General features: G+C 41.2%; 1 protein-coding gene across 1 annotated transcript; it reads right to left on the bottom strand.

Moving 5' to 3' along the window:
• Positions 1 to 568: 568 nt before the first annotated feature.
• Ccr8 (C-C motif chemokine receptor 8) lies at positions 569 to 1,636 on the bottom strand. The gene has a single exon (XM_026401583.2). It carries the CDS (start codon positions 1,634 to 1,636, stop codon positions 569 to 571), a length of 1,068 nt encoding a protein of 355 aa, XP_026257368.1.
• Between the last annotated feature and the right edge of the window lie 20,323 nt (positions 1,637 to 21,959).

The following is a 21,959-nucleotide window of genomic DNA, read 5'->3' as shown; positions in this document are numbered from 1 at the left end:
TTCAATATCAAGATTATGGTTTGGTTTTGTGGAAGGTGTTGGTTTGTTTTGTCTCTTGAGACAAGTTCTTGCTAAGTTGCTGAGGCTGGCCTCAAACTTGTGACCCTCCTGCCTCAGTCTTCTAAGTAGCTGGGATTACAGGTGTGCACCACTGCACCGGATTAAGAATATTAAAAAAAAATACCCTACTGCTAGCATTAAAATTAGTAGTGGAGGGGCTGGGGTTGTGGCTTAGCGGTAGAGTGCTCTCCTAGCATGCATGAGGCACTGGGTTCAATCCTCAGCACCACATAAACATAAAATAAAGATATTGTGTCCTCCTAAAGCTAAAAAATAAAAAAGTGGAATATGTAGAATATTTCCAGAATAGTACCAATGTTTTTGAAAGCTGAGATTAACTTGCAATAGTAGGAATGGATTAAATATATAAAATATGTCTGTATCTTAAACCAAAGTTCCTAAGAGTTTTCCTACATGGCTTCACAGCCTCCACCGAAGTCATTTTTATCTCTTTAGAGCAAAGTGGCAATGAAGGCAGAGGACACTTGGAGACACGCTCCCCCCCCCCTTACAAAATGTAGTCTATGCTGGAGGAGCGGGAGGCCATAGGGTGGGAAGATGACCGCCTTTCCCACCCCTCCCTGGGCATCTGTCTTCCCATGGAGGGGAAAATGTAGCTGAAAATTTTCTGAAATATTTCTGAGAGGCATTTCTTGAACTTCTCACCCATGAAAGCATAGATAACAGGGTTCACACAGCAGTGAGTGAAGGAAATGGTTTCTGTGACATGGGTGGCATAAATCAGCTGCTGGTTCAGGATGCACCCATCCAAGACGTGCATGTCGTGCAGGGACGTGAGGAACAGGACCACGTTGAAGGGGACCCAGAAGAGTAAAGATGCCACAACCACAATGAGCACCAACTTGATGGCCTTGGTCTTGTTGTGGTTTTGGCAAGTCTTTAGCTGGTGCAGGATCCTGGCATAGCAGAACAGGAGGATGGCGAATGGGATCAACAAGCCTAAGATGTTTATTTCAAAGTGGATGAAGATCTTCCACTTCAATGTCTGTTGATTGTAAAATGAATAACACTGGAGAACACCATCTTCAGAGGCCACCTGGTAAAATACGAGCAATGGGCCAGTGGCGATCATGGTGATCAGCCACACTGCCAGGCTCAGGACTGTGCCCGTCCTGACCGTCCTCACCTTTATAGCATACACGGCGTGGACAACAGCCAGGTACCTGTCCATGCTCATGAGGGTGATGAAGAACATGCTGCTGAAGAAGCCAATGTAATAAAAACCAGAGAACACCTTGCACAGGACGGTCCCAAACACCCACTGATCCAGCTGATAGTGGGTCTGAAAGGGGAAGGAAAAGACAAAAAGCAGGTCAGACAAGGCCAAGTTCAAGAGGTATATGTCCGTGATGCTCCTCAGCTTCTTGCAGACCACCAGGACCAGGATAACCAGGCTGTTTCCCAGAAGGCCAAATACAAACAGGAAGCAGTAGATGATGGCAAGAAGCAACTTGCTGTCTCTCTGGATAAGTTCCCCATCGCAGGGGCTCGAGAAGGTGTCAGGATAGTAGTAGTCGGATGTCACCGTCAGGTTGGGCTCAAGGGTATAATCCATCAAGGCAGGGGACCTGGTCAAAGAGACACATAAGAAGGTACCGCAAAGTCACTCATTCCTTAAAAATATTTTTATTTAAACAAATGTTGTGTATGTTATGGATCCAATTGTGTCCCCTCCCCAATGCACATGTTGAAGTGACCTCGCCCTCAAAGTGATCGTGTTTGGAGATCGTACCTTTTAGAAGGTAAGTAAAGTTCAATAAGGTCAGAAAGGCCCAATCCCTCCCTTTTCCTCTCCCTCCCTCTCCACGTTCTTTCTTGCTTTCCTTCTTTATTTTCTTCTCTCTCTCTCTCTCTCTCTCTCTCTGTCCCTCTCTCAGTCTCTCTCTTTCCTTACCCCCATGCTTATATGTAATATTGTTCTGTGTTCACTTTGAAGTTACACAGATTACAGAATGTTTGGTATTTTAGAGATGCACCAACGTGATATTCATAAGTTTAGTTCATTCTTTTAATTGCTTTCCTAAGCACCAGAAATAGCTAAGTTTGAAATGCAGTAGGGAAAAAAAAAAGTGATCCCAATTGTACTAAAAATGAAAATCACCAGATTCACTAGCAGTAAACCTAATGAAAACTGCAATTCAATTGTATAAAAAATTATAGGGCCCAGGAATATAGTCCAATGATAGTGCATGCTCAGCATGCACAAGTCTGGGAACAATTCCCAACACACACACACACACACACACACACACACACACACAAGTACACACATACATGCATACATGTTTCTTCACTGAAAAGCATAAAAGAGAACACATTGAGCCCAATAAGATGATCAAAATGAAATATATTCTATATATTAAGACCAGGTCCCCCCAAATGCTTAATGAAAGGAGGTATCTTTTCTTATCTACTCTTCACTCATGTATGAACTTTGATTCCCTCCTATGTCCTGCAGAGAAAGTGGCATGGCTCGCTGACTTGCTTCTCTCAGCCACAGCCTCAGGCAGCCTCTAAGACACCTGCAGTTTGTGGGCTCTGAAGACATGCAAAGTTTCTTAAAACTCATCTCTAAAATATTAGCCTTTTCTGTGCCTCTCCCTGAGGACATAAAAGTGTCCCTGCCTACTCATCCCCTCCTTTCCCAAAGCTGATTATCAACACATACCTTAATAGACCCTTCATTCTGGAGGTTTCTGTGTGGCTCATTTCTTCTCAGTCCTCCTATGTCCACACATTTTTCTATATGACTTTGCAGTACCTCTGACTGTCACTGTCATTCATGTAACTTTCTTTGGCCAATCAGGTGCAAGTGAGCTGCAGGGCTTTTATGAGGAGGAAGACTCTCTTTCATTTTTTAAATTTTTTTTATGTCAATGGACCTTTGTTTTTGTTTTTTATTTATTTTTATGTGGTGCTTAGGATCGAACCCAGTGCCTCACAAATGCTAGGCAAGCACTCTACCCCTGAGCTACAACCCCAGTCCAAGACTCTCTTTTAGAACTTATCCATTGTATAATATTGTGTTATTAGCAACATAAAACAGACCAATATACTATCAAAGATCAACAGGGCTGCCCCACCGGCCACCAGGGGTTGCATGAGCAATTTAGATACACTTGGCATTAATGATAACAATTATAAATTCTTTTTAAGCATAACTGAGATTTTGTCATTGCTATGCAGCATAGTTTTGATTAAAAACTCACTGATAGAAAAGATCTTGCCAGATTAGGAATCTTAGAAAAGTCTGGGAGATATCGAGTGTGGGAACCAATGAAGATCGTAGGCATCGCTGCTCTTTGATTTTGGAATGCAGTTGGGCTCACAGCTCATTGGTCTTCCATTCTTAGCTTGTTGGTATGGAAAATGTACAGCTTCCTTCTGGAGTGCTTGTGAGGAAAAAATAATAATAATAATGTCAGTCTGAAGGGTGGAGCCCATGACATGCTTTTAGGCAACAGTAGCTTTTTCCTTTTTAAATGTTTTATTTTATTTTTTTTTCTTCCAGAGCTGAAATGGAACCCAGGGCTTCATGGATGCTAGGCAAGCACTCTACCAGTGAGCTGGGTCCCCCTGCCCCTCCTATCCTCACTCTTCCATTGACTCCATCTAGCTTTTCATCCTAAATCTGGAGTAGGAGCAGATAGAGGTCATCACCATCCCTCAGGACTTAGTAAGTTTGGGAGAAAATTTGCTAAAAAAAAAAAAAAAGATGTGTTAAGACAGAACTCATGAAAGTGAAAAAGTAGCTGAAAATGTTTCCAGAGGCCTGACTCTGGAGGTGTCAACAAATCGTACCCAGTTACTTGCTTCCCAAAACCAAAGGATAAAGTAATGGTAAAAAGCAGGAAAGGAGTAGGGTGTGGAAGCACACACCTGGTATCCCAGTGGCTGGGGTGGCAGAGGCAGGAGGATTGCAAGTTCAAAGCCAGCCTCAGCAACTTAGTGAGACCCTCTCTCTAAACAAAAATATAAAAGGTGCTGGCTCAGGGAGTTAAGCACCCCTGGGCTCCATCCCCCGCCCCCCAGCAAAAAAGAAAAGGAGGAAAGGAGATTTAATTAATGTAGCTACACCAGGAAGAAATGGGGGACTCATGTCCTTAGAAATGTCTTTGAGGGATTGACAATAAATTTAAGGTTTTATGGATAGGGAAATGAGGGCAAGGGTTGGGGGTCACATTGCTGAAGGGTTTGCACAAATGGCAAGGCAGGTAATCTCCGTTGGGCACAGTCCAGGTGCACAGTAGTAGACACCTGTAATCCCAGTGACTGGCTGAGGCAAGAGAAAGCCAGGCACCTTAGCAATTTAGCAAGTTTTTGTCTCAAAATATAAATTAATAACAGCTTGAGGTGTAGCTCAGTAGTAAATTGCCCCTGGGTTTTAATCCCCAGTAAAAAAAAAAAAAAAAAAGAGAGAGAGAGAGTTAGGTCAGCTGCTGGGCCCTCCTTCAAACACAGGAGATAAAAGGAAAACCACTAAGACAACCAGAGAAGCCTCTGCCACGCTCTCTGCAGCGCGGCCGTCACGCAAAGGGACATGAGAGCACATCTAAAGGCGCAATTTGGGAGTCAGAGAAGAACGTGTAAAGTGTCCAGGGGAACTTGGGACCAACTTTTGGAAATCTATCCTAAGATAATAATCCAAAATGTGGGAAGGAAAGAAAGGCTTCCAGCTACAATACCATAGCATTTCTACTAGAAACGACTTGGAAGGTATTTAAAAGCAGAAAGAAAAGCAGACTGCTGAATTCTACTATGGAAACTGCACCGTCATTGGAACTGTACAATGTTAGATAGAAAAAAAGCAAAAATGTCACTTTTTTTTTTTCTGTATTTTGGCAAGAACTGTTGCCTCACCTGTCTTAATGCTTTGTGCTTTCTTCCACACAATGACAGCAAAGGGGCTTTTCAGGGATAGAACTTAAGCTGACAGATATACGGTTTATTTCTGCTATTTGCAGAAATAAATAGCTGTCTCCCCACTGGGGAGACAGCCACCAGCACATTGGGATGGTGCATTGCCGGGTTATCAAGGTCAAGGACTTATCTGAAAAATAAAAACCCACTTAGCTACCTTATCACACAGGTCTCAGGCCCAAATGCCATTGCTGTGAGGTCTAGGTTCTCCCAAGAAGGCAGGAGAGGTGGACCCAATAGGTTAACATGGCCTAATGGAGGACAAAGGATGAACTCTCCTCAACCTGTCAAGCATGGAAACTTATCCTCCTCCAATGAGGGGCAGCAAGGGAAAGGGAAAGAGGGATTGTAATTTCTCCTCCTACTGCTTCTCCCCTCCTGGACACGAGTGGGAATCCTTTATGGAAATGGGAGATAGCATGTTCCCACTTACAGAGACACTCTCAGGCCTAACAGTTTAATCTTTTGGAAACATCTGCCTGTGGCTGAACACATATCCAGCTAACTCCCCTCCCCAACCTCATTTGGGTTCTGACGAAGTCTGGGGAAAACCCTAGCTCTTTTATGAGAATGTTATATGCGATAAGCAAAGATCAATGGTGAGCTGGCAGCGAACTCAGGGTTCCCTGGTATAGCTGACCCCGGCTGCGACGGTGGAAACTACAAGATCTCCCTCGTCAGCAGTGGAAGCTGTGCTCCTCCCTCCCCCATGCAGCTGAGCAAGGCCCAGGTGGAGTTCCCGCAAGCCCACTTCCAGGTGGGGCCAGAGTGACAGCCCAGCACCTAGGACAGAAGGTATAAGATGACTGAGTGCAGGATGTGGGGAGCCCAGACGCAGTGGGATGATTTCCATCCACCACCTTTCCTGAACTCAGCAGAGCTGGGCACTGGGTGAAGGCTTACTTTTGCTAAGGCACTTAACTTGTATAGAAGCAAACGCAGTTAAAGGAGGCAGCTCTGGGGCCCAGTGGTGCCCCAGACAATCTTTCTTGTGAATTCCTTAAGATCCTTTAATCTGTTGCTCCTCCACGCCTGGCACAGGGCTTGGTGGACTGGGATTTCTTAAATTAGTGAAGGGAAATGAGACACGATGAAGATGTGGGAGTCAGGTGAAGTTCTGGGGAGAAGGAATACACAGCCCAGAGTTAAGGGTGACTCTGTTCTGAGATCAGAGGGCTGTGTGGGCCCCTGAACTGAACACCATCTTCCCTTGTCCTGTGGATGAGCATTTAGATAGATAGATAGATAGATAGATAGATAGATAGATAGACAGATATTCTTTTATTTTTTTACAGGACAGGATATTTTGAAATATTATACACAATAGAATAAGTATAACTTGTTCCAATTAGGATCCCATTATTGTGATTGTGCATGATGTGGAGTACATTGGTCATGTATTCATATATGCAGGTAGAAAAGATATGTCTGATTCATTCTACTGTCTTTTCTATTCCCATCCCCCCTTCCCTTCATTCCCCTTTGTCTAGTCCAAGGAACTTAATCTTCTCCTCCTTTGCATCCACATATCAAAGAGGACATTCTGCCTTTGGGGAATTGGCTTATTCACTTAGTAGAATAGCCTCCCGTTCCATTCATTTACCAGCAAATGCCATAATTTCATTCTTTTTATGACCAAGTAGTATTCCATTGTGTATATGTAGAGCACATTTTCTTTATCCATTCATCTGTCATAGGACACCTAGGTTGGTTCTATAGCTTGGCTATTGTGAATCGAAGAACACATATGAGCATTCTGAGGATATTGTAACAAATGAACACAAACTCAGTGTCTTAAACAAATTGAAATTTATTCTCTCACAGTTCTGGAGACCACATGACTGTAAGACAGCTGAACTGCCTCTTCCTGGGAGCTCTAAGGGAAAATCCTTCCCTGTCTCTTCCACTACTTGTTGGAGGCCCCAGCAATCTTGGACTAGTGGCCACATCACTCCAACCTCTGTCTCCAACTTCTCATTTTCTTCTCAGTGTGTATGTATCCAACCTCCCTCTGCCTCTAATTCATAAAGATACTTGTGATTGAATTTTGGATCCATACAGATAATCCACAATGATCTCCGCATCTCAAAATTATCAGTATGCAGAGGCCCTTTTCTCAAATAAAGTAACAAGGACAAATTCTAGTAATTAGGACTTGATATCTTTGGGGGGCCATTAGTCAACCTATTATATCTTGACTCTTTTTCCCAATGGGAGTATTTATGTCCACAAGGGGAAAGTGATTTACTCAAAGTCACATAGTAAGTTGGTGGTGAAGCCAAAGCCAAAATTTGGATCTTCCATGGTTCATGACCCAGGATGCTTTTCTCATTGCTGTGCATTAAAAATTCTCATCTTTATATATCTTGGAGATTAGTGCTCTATCTGATGTGCATGTGGTAAAAATTTGCTCCCATGGCGTAGGCTCTCTCTTTACATCAATGATTGTTTCTTTTGCTGAGAAGAAGCTTTTTAGTTTGAATCCATCTCATTTATTGATTCTTGATTTTATTTCTTGTGCTTTAGCAGTCTTGTTAAGGAAGTCGGGGCCTAATTTGACATGATGAAGATTTGGGCCTACTTTTTCTTCTTTGGTATCTGGTCTAATTCCTAGGTCTTTGATCCACTTTGAGTTGAGTTTTGTGCATGGTGAGAAATAGAGATTTAATTTCATTTTGCTACATATGGATTTCCAGTTTTCCTAGCACCATTTGTTGAAGAAGTGCCAAAAAAAATTCAATAAATGGGCTAAGGAAGTGAACAGATACTTCTCAGAAGATATACAAGTAATCAACAAACATATGACAAAATGTAATGTTTTTCTGATCAGTTTTATTTTTTGACTGTGTTTTATTTTTTTGACTGTGGAGTTTTTAAACATTGCAATGGAGATTTCACCTCGGTATAGCTACAAGGCCTTTATTTACTATTGTCTTATGTGTTGTATGTTATGTATGCACTGTTTTGTGTTGTATGTCTGTATGTGTGTATGTCCATATTTCATTTATGAGGAGCGCTCATGTATATATGGATCCGGAAAAAAAAAAATTTTTTTATTATTCACGTGATTTAAATGGTTTAATTTAAATTAGGTAAACAGCTGTTAAAAATTTATTTTAAAGGTGGTTAACAGATCTATTTGTTTACTTTCACCTTTCCTTTTCATTATATTTAATAATTCTGTTCAGGATAATGTCTCTTTAGCATCATGGCCAGAATTCCCATCTCCATCCCAGTGCCGGTGAAGACTAAGATAAAATCAGACTACAGCTTCTATAACTCAACAAGTAATGCTCAATCAAGGACTTGATTTACTTTGGGAGGAAATGGACATATTGATAAACTCCTCCACTTTGAACTGCTTACACAACTAGCCTGGACTATGTATCACTTGAATGCATTGTGCTCTATTTGTTGATACAGCAAATTGGTAGTGCTGAAATATCTTAGCTGATGTGTCACCAGTGTTATTATTCTTCCTAAGGAGCCATATCACTTGTATGCATTGTGCTCTATTTCTTGATACAGTGAATTGGTAGTGCTAAAATATCTTAGCTGATGTGTCACCAGTGTTACTACTTTTCATAAGGAGCCATCAATTGACTTGATGTCGTGGCATTTATGTATCCTCCTCCCTTCTACTAGTGATGGTCTAATTTTGGGGGCCAACAGAGGTGAGGCAAAGAACCTCACCCCCCCACTGGTGCATAGGCCTATTCCACAGGTATGGCTATATACTGGACCGGTAGTCAGTGACGGGTATGATTCGATTGCAGTGGTATCAACCTAAGCCAGGAGGCTGACGCAATAAGGTCAGTTTTCCGATGACGGGTAAGAACCATATGTTGAATTGGACATACCTAACAGGCACGGTCCCTAGCCACATTGCCTGTTGTTTAATTAAACAGAAGGGGGCAGATTCTAGGAGCCACAGCAAAAGTATTATGATACATGGTACCTTTGGTTTAGGTGACTGCCAGCTAGCCATTGAGATGATATGATTATGTTAAGCTTTACATTCATATGAAAATTGGACTCCTGCTGTTCACCTCGGCCTGTTACGGGACTCAGGTTACTCTTGTCACTCATGTAATGGGAGAGTTCCCATTGGTTGGGGAAGGATAGTAGGAGGGAACTTCCGGGGGAGGTCCGGGCGCCCGGTTCCGGTGAGACACGTGGGTCGACCAGCTTGCTAGCAGGGCACACGGAACTCTGGCGGCTTTTTTAAATAAAGCTTTGTTTCCCGCTTGAGTGGTTCCTGCTTCTGTGCCCAGCCGGGTTGCGGCACAACATCTTTAGTAATTAAAGAAATGCAAATCAAAACTACTTTAAGATTTCATCTCACCCCAGTCAAAATGGCAGTTATCAAGAATACAAGCAGGGGCTGGGGATGTGGCTCAAGCGGTAGCGTGCTCTCCTGGCATGCGTGCGGCCCGGGTTCGATCCTCAGCACCACATACCAACAAAGATGTTGTCGCCAAAAAGTAAAAAATAAATATTAAAATTCTCTCTCTCTCTCTCTCTCTCTCTCTCTCTCCCCTCTCTCACTCTCTCTTTAAAAAAAAAAAAAAAGAATACAAGCAATAAGTGTTGGAGAGGATGTGGAAAAAAGGTATGCTCACACATTGCTGGTGGGACTGCAAATTGGTGTGACCACTTTGGAAAGCAGTATGGAGATTCCTTAGAAAACTTGGAATGGAACCACCATTTGACCCAGCTATGCTACTCCTCGTTATCCTGTAGATAATATTAGCTATCCCATACCCAAAGGACTTAAAATCAGCATACTATAGTAACACAGCCACATCAATGTTTATAGCAGCTGAATTCACAATAGCTAAACTGTGGAACCAACCTAAATGCCCATCAATAGATGAATGGATAAAGAAACTGTGTATATACACAATGGAATATCACTCAGCATTAAAAGAGAATAAAATTATGGCATTTGCAGGTAAATGAATGGATTTGGAGATATTATGCTAAGTGAAATAAGCCAGTCTCCAAAACCCAAAGGCAGAATGTTTTCTTTGATCAGTGGATGCTGATCTATGATGGGGTGGCATGGGAAGAATGGAGGTTGGGCAAAGGGTAGGGTAGGGAGGGATTATGGGGATAGGATAGATGGTGGAATGAGATGGACATCATTACCCTAGGTCCATGTATGATTCCACAAATGGTGTGTCTCTACATTATGTACAACCAGAGAATTGAAATGTTGTACTCCATTTGTGTATGATGAATTGAAATGCATTCTGCTGTCATGTACAACTAAGTAGAACAATAAATAATGATAATAATAATTCTCATCTGACAATATGAAGAACAACTGTGGGGGCTGGGGTTGTGGCTCAGCGGTAGAGCACTCACCTAGCACCTGTGAGGTCCTGGGTTCGATCCTAAGCACCACATAAATAAATAAATAAATAAATATATTATGTCAAACTACAAGTAAAAAATAAATATATATTAAAAAAAGAACAACTGTGGATAATATTAGGAGAAACATTTTCAGGATTTCTACTTTGAAAGTTGTCAAAATCAAAATCGAGTCAAATCCAAAAATTAATGAAAAAATAAAGCCAGGAGTTTATGAAGGAAGCCTTCTCATGCACAACTGCCCAATAGTCACCATCACAAACACTGCTTACCAGAACAATACCTTGCACAATGTGACACCCAGTAACTGTCTGTTCAACCTTGGGCTGCTGCCACCCTTGGTATTAATCCTCTTGGCCAAGGATTATTGTTTTAAAACATCTTATGTAATCTTTGCTATTTTTACCTTTCAAAACTTCTCTTTAAATATACTAAGGGTTTACTATGACATGTGCATTTCCATTGCAATGTTATGCTTGTCCTGAATAAATATCATTAGTCTTTGGAGAATCTCTCTCTCTGATTGTTATTTAGGTGAACACTTTGCTTTTCAAGTCCACCAATGATTTGCAAGGTAAGAAAGCATTTGCTCAACAAAAAGTGGTAGACAGAGGCCTGAGTTTCATACAGGCTTACGTATGAATAATGCATATGAATGAATAATAGCAAACCCAACTTGTTGGAAAGATTTTTACCATTGATATCATTCAATTCCCCACATACATTACTCAAAAAAAGTTACAAAACCCATATTTTTCTTTTTTTTTTATTGGTTGTTCAAAACATTACAAAGCTCATGAAACCCGTATTTTTCTACCACCAAATATTTGTTTCCTCCTTGAGAGTAGTCAGGAACATTGTCTGCACACAATCTAAGGTATAACCACAGTATTTCTTTGAAGGCATGAACATGGAGAAATATGTGGTAAGTGGCCTGATGTTTGTATTTTGAGATGCATTTTCAAGATATTTATACCACATCGTATGCCAAGAAAAACTGATTGTATCTCTTTCTCTCTCTATTTTTTATTTTTTGGTACCGGGGATTGAATTCAGGGGCACTCAACCACTGAGCTATATCCCCAGCCCTATTTTGTATTTTATTTAGAGACAGGGTCTCACTGAGTTGCTTAGCACTATGCCATTGCTGAGGCTGGCTTTGAATTCATGATCCTCTTGCCTCAACCTCCTGAACCTCTGGGATTACAGGCGTGTGCCACCGCACCCGACCGATTATATCTCTTAACATTTTGATGGTCTTTTATTTTTTCCCAGAATTTAACTTCCACTAAAACCCTCTTTTTTTTTCAAGGCTACTAACACTTGTTAAGTACCAAGCATATGTGTAGCCTTGCTATCATCATTAGAAGAGATAAAAGGATGGAATTACATGGTTTCCCCTTAAGGAATTTAGAAATCATGGCACTTTTTATCACAGGAGTCCCTGGAGAAATAACATATAATAAAAGGAAAAGCTATCATTATTGAAATCATATAGAAACCCAGAGAAATCTTTATGATTAAAAATAATCAGATTAAGGTGATGTGTATGCAATAATTGTGTCTCTGTCACACATGGATGGATACAGGCACATCTCAAAATAATAAAAGCAGAAATTAAAATAAAAGGTGATAATTTCCACCTGAAGGTGTTGTTAAGATCATCAGCTTCCTCAAGAGATAAAGGACCAAGCGTTAATGATTGCACTTTGAATTCCTGCTCACCTGTGTGACCCTTATTATTTTACCTCTATGGTTTCTCATCTTCTAGAGGTGCAAGTCTTCACTGTATACTTATCAGTTTGGGATAATATCCATAAAAGGAAAATTGCAAGACTATACAAAGAGCTCCGATAGATTCTTCTCCCGGATTCATTGAATGGTAACACTTTAATGTATTTGCTCCACTATTTTCTCTCTCTACCTGTGACATATACATAGTGGCTTTTTTTCCCCCCTGCATCATCTAAGAAAAATATAGGCATCATGTTCCTTCTCTCCTAAACACTTCACTATGCATACCCTAAAAACCAGGATGTTCTCTAGGTAACCAGGGTACCATTATCAAAATCAAGAATCAAATCAACTCAATAATCACTACAATAACATTGTTGGGTAGTAGAGAGCAAAGAGCAAGGAAAGGCATGTCCTGGTGGCAGGTTTACTTCAAGTTACTTTTTTTTTTTGCAATAATTAGTATGTTTATTTGCCTTGAAGCAAGAAACAAATTTTAGGGGGTACATGGTGAATATTACCTTGTGATCACTGAAAATAACCTTTCAGAAATCTGTTAACTGGATATTATGCTCTTCAACTTCTTAAATTTTGTTCTAATTAGTTATACATGACAGCAGAATGCATTTTGACACATCATGCATAAATGGAGGATAATTTCTCATTCTTCTGGTATGATAGAATACACTGGTCATAGAGTCATATGTGTACATAGGGTCATTATGCCTGATTCATTCCATTATTCTTCCTACATCCATGCCCCCTCCTCCCCTTCTCTCCCCTCTACCTAATCTAAAGTAACTCTATTCTTCCCTAGCACCACTCCCCCTTATTGTGAATTAGCACCTGCATATCAGAGAAAACATTCTGCCTTTGTTTTGTGGAGGGGGGGGATTGGCTTATTTTGCTTAGCATGATATTCTCCAGCTCCATCCATTGATGACAAATGCCATCATTTCATTCTTCTTTAAGGCTGAGTAATATTCCACTGTGAAAGTTACTCTTAAAGTTTTCTTTACATTACTGTCAAGGCAGATGATAAATAACTTGTAGCTGACAACCTGTGGGAAAAACATTGGTACACAGGCCTTGAGAGTAAGTAAATAGAAACAAAAGGAGCTAATAAGTGGATGGGGAGGCTAATTGGGGAAATGCACCAAGAAAGAAGGATTAACGGGACTAACTCTTGACAGGGTCCACTGAGGTCAGGAAAAAACTGGAAATTATGGTCATAGGTGCCTCCATATATCTTGGAAGGAAGGTTTCTTTGGTAGTGCAGAAGAGATAACGTAACTTCTGACCAACCCATGACCCCAGCATCCACATGAACATGAGATTGACTTGTAGGTGAAGCCTCCCTAAATAGGATGGACACCATGACAGTTCCAGAGAGGACCAACTAGGGTCCAAAATTGCACTGACCCATGTGAAGGAGGAGTTGAACACCTGATTGACGAAGACATCCTGGTTTGCAGGGTATTCATAGTGAAGTGTTTAGGAGTGGAGGAGCATGATGCCTGTATTTTTCTTGGATGATTCAATCCTGACGTCCATCAACATTGTAATGCTAAACCAACTGCAGGAGGTGGTCCCCAGTTCTCAAGGCAAACATCAAACAGTAATAAATTTGGAGTTTTCCTGTCATTGTTTGCTCAGAGATGACCCTCTCTCTCCCCAGACGGTGCTCTGCCTAAGCCTTACTCAACTTTACCTTACTTTCACTTTACTTTCTCCTATAATAAAGTTCTCTTGCATGGCTTTTAGTATCTGACTTTCAATTTTCTCTCATCAGAACACAAGAACCAGAGGTTTGGAGTTTCAGTTTCCCCACTTTCCTGTGATAATACTACCAAATAAGTTCATTTTACAATACCAATTAATTGTTTCAATAATGCCCTTTACAAAACTTTGGTTCTCTGAGTCCAAGATGGCTCTCATTAGAAAAAAAAAATCTATAAGTGTAAATTCACTCACTGCATGAAAAGATTAATGGGAGAAAAATGCCTGCTCACATGATCGTCTCAATAGGTGCAGGAAAACTGAATTCAATATGCATACAAAACAAGCAAGGTGCTCCCAATCTGCTGGAAGGAGTGGAAATCAACACAACAACTTTAGAAAAATATTTTGGCATTATCTATTGATGTAGAACATCTGCATATCCTCTGGCTTATCAATTCTCTTCTAAGGTATATGTCCAATACAAATGGATACATTTCACAAAAGACATATGTTAGAGCATTCCCAGCAGCACTATTCATAATAGACTCCCAGACTCTATCCACGTGGATTAAAGATGTAATCGTGAGAGGAGAACATCATTAAAAAATTAAAGAAGATAATATAGGAGAACTTCTTTATATCCTTAAAGCAAGGGAAGGATTCTCAAACAAGCCACAGAAGCACAAATCTTTAAGGAAACCACTGGTAAAGCCAAAAACATTAAAATTAAAAACTTCTCATTGAAAGACATCATAAAGAAAAGAGATAAAAGCAAAAACATCAAGAGAAGATATTTGCAACACGGATGACTTCAGCACTTTTATCCTAAATATATAAAGATATTCTAAAATGTATAAGAAAGAGTCACAGTACTCTTTTAAAACAGTCAAAAGAATAAGAGTCATCACAGGGAAGTCCAAATAGCCAACAAAGAAAAGGCATTTGACCATATTAGTTATGGGGGAAATTAAAATTAAAACATAATAAGATGTTAACACCCACCAGACTTTGAAAAAAATTTACATCTAATAATATCAAACATCACAGAGGATTTCATAGCTATGGAAACTCTCCTAGAATCCTGGTAGAAGTCTAAGATAGTTGAATTATTCTGGAAGAGCTGGGCTTACCTAGTAGTTTGGGCATTCTTTGTGACTCGGTGATTCCATGGATGAAAATTCACCCCGCGCACCGGGAGACATGTTTGAGACCAGTCACGGTAGCCCTGTTTATAATAGCAGGGTTTTCTCAACAATCCTGACAACCCATCGAAAACGTAATGGCTCAACCAACTGGGACATCATTGTACAATGGAATATACAATAGAGAAGATGAAGGCATCTCAACTATACTCAGCAGTGTCATGAATATCACAAATAAAATGTTGATCTAATGAAGCAAGATGCAACCTAAGACATCCAGGATCACTCGATGTCTTAGATACACATAAAATTAGAAGAGGAAGCATTCCTACCACAGTCTAGTCAACTTACCTCTGAGTGGGAAGGTGGGTATGACTGAGGAGGGTGATATAATAGACTTAGGAGGTGATTTCAATATTCCCTTTCTTCATTTGGAGGGTGGGTATATTAGTATTCATTTTATTGTTACTTTGTAAACTATACATTTATTCTTTCATATTGAGAAATTTAGTATAGTTTATTATAAAAAAAATTAAATGAACAAACAGAAGCAAAAGAGAGGGAGAATTAAACTAGGTACTTGAGTGGACTTCATTTCTCCCTCTCTCCTTCCCTTCTTCCTTTCCTACAAGAATCATTTTTGTGGGAATTGGGAAAAGTCCTGGAGATTCCAAGAAAAACGTGATCACAACAAATTAGAGAAGCTATGCAGACCCAGAATCATCTGAGGCCTCTTACCTCTATGATATAGATCAGTTGCCAGCTTTAATATGTGACTCCAACCCTTTACTTTGTGCAAAATACAACCTATTCCATAGTTTATACCAAAACAAATCAAAAAGCAATATGTGAGCTGGGGATACAGCTCAGTTGGTAGAATGCTTGTCTTGCATGCAGAAGGCCCTGGGTTCAATCCCCAGCACCAGAAAAATAAAATCTGTTTCCACCAAGAACTTATAAATGCGCCACTTTCCACAAGATTCTGCTAGTCCCCGTATTCTTTTCTCCTCATCTTTGTGGAGAGAGAAATTCTCTGCGTCACAACAAATGCCTACATTTGCGCAGCAACTTATTTCCTTTGTTCCCCCACCATTCAGATAAGTCTACCCAAGTGATATAGTTCTTCCTGAAATATCCAGTGAAGATCCCATGAAGACACTTGGTAATTTGAATTTCTCCATTTTGTTACAAGGCTAACTGTATTAGGTGACAGAATGTGACATACCAGGGGTTTCTGCCACAAGAGAAGGGGTGCATGATTCTGCCTGGCTCTTTAGGGTGAAAAGGTGGAGGTGACCTAGAAACTGGCCTTAAGATGTGCTTGTGCTCGGGGCAAAGTATGAAGCATCGTCTCCTGATAATTATCTTGATTGAGTCACTGTCGCTCTAGAACCCTGGGAAAGTCACCGAGCCATTTTTAGTGTTTTAGTTATATGCTTCTCAAACTATAATGTGCACACAAAGCAAGAAGGTTGTTAAGCTGCAAATGACAAGTAAGAAGGTCTGGGCCCAAGATTTTGCATGTCTAACCAGTTCCCAGGTGATGCCAGTATTGCTGGGTAAAATGGGAGTAGAGCCTCCATGAGCTTTTGAGCATGTTGAAACTTAATGATGAAATAATGTGTGTGAACGTGTGTTAGGGTTTGGATCTGGAATGTTCCCCAAAGGCTTGAATTAAGAGCCTGGTCCCCAAGGCAGCAAGGTTCAGAGGTGGGACTTTGGGACAATGATTGGATCATGAGGGCTGTGATCTCATCAGTGGATTAATCCACTCTGTGGATTGCAAACTCAATAGACAACTAGAACGAACTGATTGCTGAATGGAGTACTGGGAGGTGGTAGCTAGTTGGAAGAAGTAAGTCACTGAGCGTGTGCCATGGAAGTTTATCTTCTCCCTGGTCCCTTCCTCTCTCTCTCTCTCTCTCTCTCTCTCTCTCTGCTTTCTTCTGTCATGCCCTTCCGCCATGATGCTTCTGCTTTAGAACCAGCTGACCATGGACTGAACCTCTGAAACCATGAGCCAAAACAAACCTTTCCTCCTCCAAGTTGTTTACATCAGATATTTTGGTCACAGTAGAGAAAAGCTGGGTGATGATGTACTTGGGAAAAATTGTTGTACCTTAAAAATGTAACAGATCATTATTGTGGAGATGGGATGCTCTGGGTCTCATCAAGTAAACTGGGAGTAGGATCCCTATCTCCACAGCTTGATACCTAAAGACTCAGAAAATTTGGTAGTTGAGGCCTCCTGTATCAGGAGGACATACCAGCCCTCAAGAAAGAGATCCCTGGAGAAGAAAGAGAAGAGTGCAAAACAAGGATGTTCTGTGGTAGCTGACAGATTTGCAAGATGACTTCCAGAGCTAATGAGCTGGGGAAGAATCTGCAGAGACAGGAAGTCCTACAGAAGAGCAAGGAAATACATACGTGCAGATACAGACACACCACAGAGAGTGGGAGAGTCCAAACCCAGGGCTCTTCTGTTAGTTTTCTTTAAACATAAATTTAAATTTTTAAAAAAAATTTAAACATAAAATTTCACATTTTTTTTAAAGGCAAACCAACTAATCCTTGGAAGGTCCACATGGAGTTTTGAATACAGTTCAGCAAAAATCGGGGCAGGGGCACACAGAGGCAGGTGGTGGGATGAAGCAGTTGTGCTCTTGGACCACTTAGGTCTTGAACTCAAAAGAGGGATGCTCCACAGTCACGTGAGCCAACATCAAGATCCTTGCCACCCTCCGGGCCTGGATCTACTCTCTCCATCTTGACAGGCACGTTGCTGTCAGATTCTGCTCACTCTTTCTGTTTTATTTTTTTCTGCTGTTCTGGAGATTGAACCCAAGGCCTCCCACATGTAGGCAAGTGCTGTACCACAAAGCTACGCACCCTAGCCCTTTTACTTTTACTTTTTAAAGTTTTATTTTGAGACGGGACGGGACCTCATCAAGTTACCTAAGCTGATCTCCTTGTGATCCTCCTGCCTCAGTGTCCTCAGTAGCTGGGATTACAGACATGGGCCACCATGTCCAGCTAGATTCTGCTCATACTTAAGTAGGCAGCAGAGTGGGCCACCAGATGGAAAGAGTTGAAGTGACTTGCCCAAGTCACAGCAGGAGTTCCTGGAAGAACTAACTCCCACGTTTCATGGCAGGAAACCTGGGTGGCTCTGTTTCAGTAGACAAGAATGACATGTGGGCAGGAGAGTAAGAAATTGCCAGTTACCCGGGTGGGGAGTCATGTTAAAAGAACCAATATTTATTGGTGCGACCATATGTTGTACCCTCACAGCTTTATGAGATCATACTTCTATTAACCAAATAACAACTATAACACCACGGTTCTTCGGTGGTGCATTATCCAAAAGAAAATGTCCAACCGATGTCTGGTTACCTCCTCTACTGCTCCATTCTGTAGGTCATGCAACCCCAAAGAGTCTAAGTAACTTAACCAAAGTCACACGGCTCAGTGGTACATAGCAGTACCTTAGCTCCACCAGGCTCCATTTTCTCCATTCTTTCCATCGTGCTGGGCCACCTGAGAAGCTACTGGAAAGGGAACAGGCTGGGCTGGAGGCCTCCCATTTGAGAATCATTTTTCAAAGTATTTGGGTAACATATTTCTAACATGCACCTGTAGTGGCTTTAGGAGTCTTTCCATCTCTAGGAAAGAAACAAGAGTTCTGGGTAGAATAGTACTTCCTCCAAATTCATCTTCTTCCTGACATCTCAAGGTATGACTTTATTTGAAAGCAGGATCATTGCAGATGTAATTAGTTAAGATGAAGTCATAAAAGAACCATGATGAGCTCTTCATCCAACATGATTGGTGGCCTTAAGAGACACAGAGATGCAGGCACACAAGTTAGAAATCCATGGGATGATGAGGCAGAGATTGGAGTGATGTGTCTTCAAGCCAAGGATTACCAACAACACCAGAAGCTAAGAGAGAGGCAAGGGACAAATTGTCCCCTATGGCTTTAGAGAGAACATGACCCTGCCAATGTTTTGGTTTGAGACTTTTGGCCTCCAGAATCGTGAGAGAATAAATTTCTGGTTTGTTTGTTTGTTTTGTTGTTGTTGTTTTTTAAGCCATCCAGTTTGTAGCAATTTGTTACAGGAGGCCTTAGGAAACTAGTATAAAAAAACACTTAAGAATGTTTCATCAAAAGAATTAAAGTCAGAGTACTGTAGAGATGTCTGCATATCCATGTTAATGATAGCACAGTTCACAGTAACCAAATGTGGAATCAGCCTAGGTGTCCATCAAACAGATGGGTGGATGAAGAATATGCTATAAATATACACAATGGAGCATTATTCAGCCATAAAGAAGAAAGAAATCACATCACTTCAGGAAAACGGCTGGAACTTGTGATAACACATTAAAGGAAATAAGCCAGATTGAGATAAAGAGTGCACGTTTTCCCTCATATGTGGGATGTGGGTGGGGACACAACATGAAGATAGAAGGGAGAAGGGGAAGAGGGGAAAAGAATGGAAAGGTGGATCTCATCAAACTATGTTACATGTATGTATGATAAGTCACGATGAAACCCGTCATTCTGAATAATGAATATGCACTAATAAAACAAGAACTTTTCAAAGTGATGGGTCTCAAGGTATTGCCACTATTGACTTGTATCAGAGGAAGAAATGTAAACTGTGAGGTTCCAGGGAGAAGGATTCATGGGAGTCTGTTCACACGGACTCTCATCCTAGGTATGTAACTGTTCCATGTATACCGTTCCCACTGGTACCCTTCTTTCTGCACAGACAGTTCAAAGCAACCAAAATGTATTCACTAGGGCCAGCTCTAGCTTTCACATTAGCGTAGCAGTATCTGAAGCTGGATGATGGTAATGTTGGAAGGACACTTTTCAGCAGACATCTGGTACTCTAACTGAAAGGAAAGTGACCACAACACTCGGAGCGACCAAGAGATCTTTTTGCAGCAGTGCAACAGAGGAGAAGAGAGAGAGAGAGAGAGAGAGAGAGAGAGAGAGAGAGAGAGGGAGGAGAGAGCAGAGAGCATGCGCACAAGGGAGACAGAGTGAGAGAACAAGAGAGCAAGAGAGCAAGAGAGAGAGGGGCCCAGCAGGAGGGAGTTTTTATAGCCCAAATCTAACCGGGCCTCTGGTCTGCAAGCTGCCTTGTTGGCACAAGGGGGGTTGAGTGTTCAGCCTTGAGTGGGGGTTGAATGTTCAGCTTTGACGCAAACAGGTGATAAAGGACCAGACCGAGGGGGGTTTGAGTGCGTGGGCCATCCTGCAGCTAACATTTGTTCAGCCTGCCCTGCAGATAACATAGTTCAGCCTGCTCTGCACCGCACACTAACCATGAGGTACGGGGGTGTAGTTGGGAAGTAGGTTTAAGCCACTAATTTTTTTTTTCAGTGCATGCACAAAGAATTAAATTTCTTTGTTTATGCAAGTAATAACTTCGTAACCACATTTATCTTGTTATAAATAACAATTATGATTTTTATAGATTCTAAATCAGTGCTTCTCAATCATAGCAGTTTATAGAATCATGGAGAAGTTTTTAAAATATTAGTGTTAGGGCTGGGGATGTGGCTCAAGCGGTAGCGCGCTCGCCTGGCATGCGTGCGGCCCGGGTTCAATCCTCAGCACCACATACAAACAAAAGATGTTGTGTCCACCGAAAACTAAGAAATAAATATTAAAAATTCTTTAAAAAAATAAAAAAATAAAATATCAGTGTTACATCCCCAATACAGATCAATAAAATCTGAATCTCTGAATATTTTGCAAATACCTCCAAGTGGTTCTATTGTATGACTAAGATTGAGAGCCACTGTTCTTTTTTGAATTTTTGCTACTATAAATACCATCCATGGACCAAAGCATTATTATCAAATAATGGGAGTTTATTATAAATGCATAATTCTGGCCCCACCCCAGACCTGGTGAATCATACTCTGCATTTCTAAAGTCCAAGGTGGTTTGTCTGTGCATAAAATTTTTGAAGCCCTGGGCTATTGCCTTGAGTTAGAAGAAAAAAATCCCTTGCCATCCATTAGCAAGATATCAACACATTTATAGAGTCTAGCTTGTCTCAGCGATGATGTTCAAGCTACTTAATAACCAATTGATGCTGGCCACAGACGGTCAGGACAGCAGCATGGTTGTGCCCTTGTCACATATCAATTCCAGCCTTGCTAGTAATGTTCTGGGTCTTAACTGGGTGTGGTGGTACAGGCCTCTAAATCCCAACCACTTGGGAGGCTGAGACAAGAGGATCACAAATTCAAGGCCAACCTGGGCAAGTTAGCAAGATCCTGTCTCAAGACAAAATAATAATAATTAAAAGGGTTGGGGATATGGCTCAATGGAAGAGCACTTTGGCTTTAATTCCATGTACAGGAAAAAAGAAAAAATTCTTGGTCTTAGAGCTTCCTGCCTTGGCTGCCCTAAATGTATCACAACCTCTGAGGCCTCTGAGTGGGCGAAGCTGCAGCGGTGCAGCACGTTCAGGGCAGCTGCTCAGCTTGCAGCAATTCCTTTTGCTTTGGAAATAGTACCAGCAAATGGGAGATGCGTCCCACTGTGATCGGATTGGAGGGTGCCAGTACATTACACCCCTCCTCTCTTCTAAATTCTGAACAAGTTTTAGAAATACATGTAACTTTTTTCAAGAGAACCACTTTGGGACATTTGGGTAAAGCTAGAATGGAGACCACCAGGTTATCAGCTGAATGAATCCAGAAGGGCTCTAGTAGAAAGTGACTTTTTCTTGCCACTGTCCCTTCAGGCCTGCATAGCAGACTGTGATGACTTTATTCTTGACGTCTCAGGCAGACCCGATATGGCTCGGAGTCACTCTCAGGTGTTCATACTCTTTTGTTGTTGGTTTTTTTAGAAGGGCATTTTCAAAGTCCATTCTTATGTAATGTCGCGATTTTGATCCCCAATCCACGTTAGCATTTCCCCCTTCTCCAGTCTTCCTTGGACTGAGAAAA

This window comes from Urocitellus parryii, chromosome 3 (assembly GCF_045843805.1).
Source record: "Urocitellus parryii isolate mUroPar1 chromosome 3, mUroPar1.hap1, whole genome shotgun sequence".
Classification (NCBI taxonomy): Eukaryota; Metazoa; Chordata; class Mammalia; order Rodentia; family Sciuridae; genus Urocitellus; species Urocitellus parryii.
Note: the sequence above shows the minus strand (reverse complement) of the source record. Positions and strands in the feature narration are given on the sequence as shown.

Coding starts and splice junctions, on each gene's coding strand:
- Ccr8 (XM_026401583.2), bottom strand. CDS start 1,636: ATGGATTATACCCTTGAGCCCAACCTGACGGTGACATCCGACTACTAC.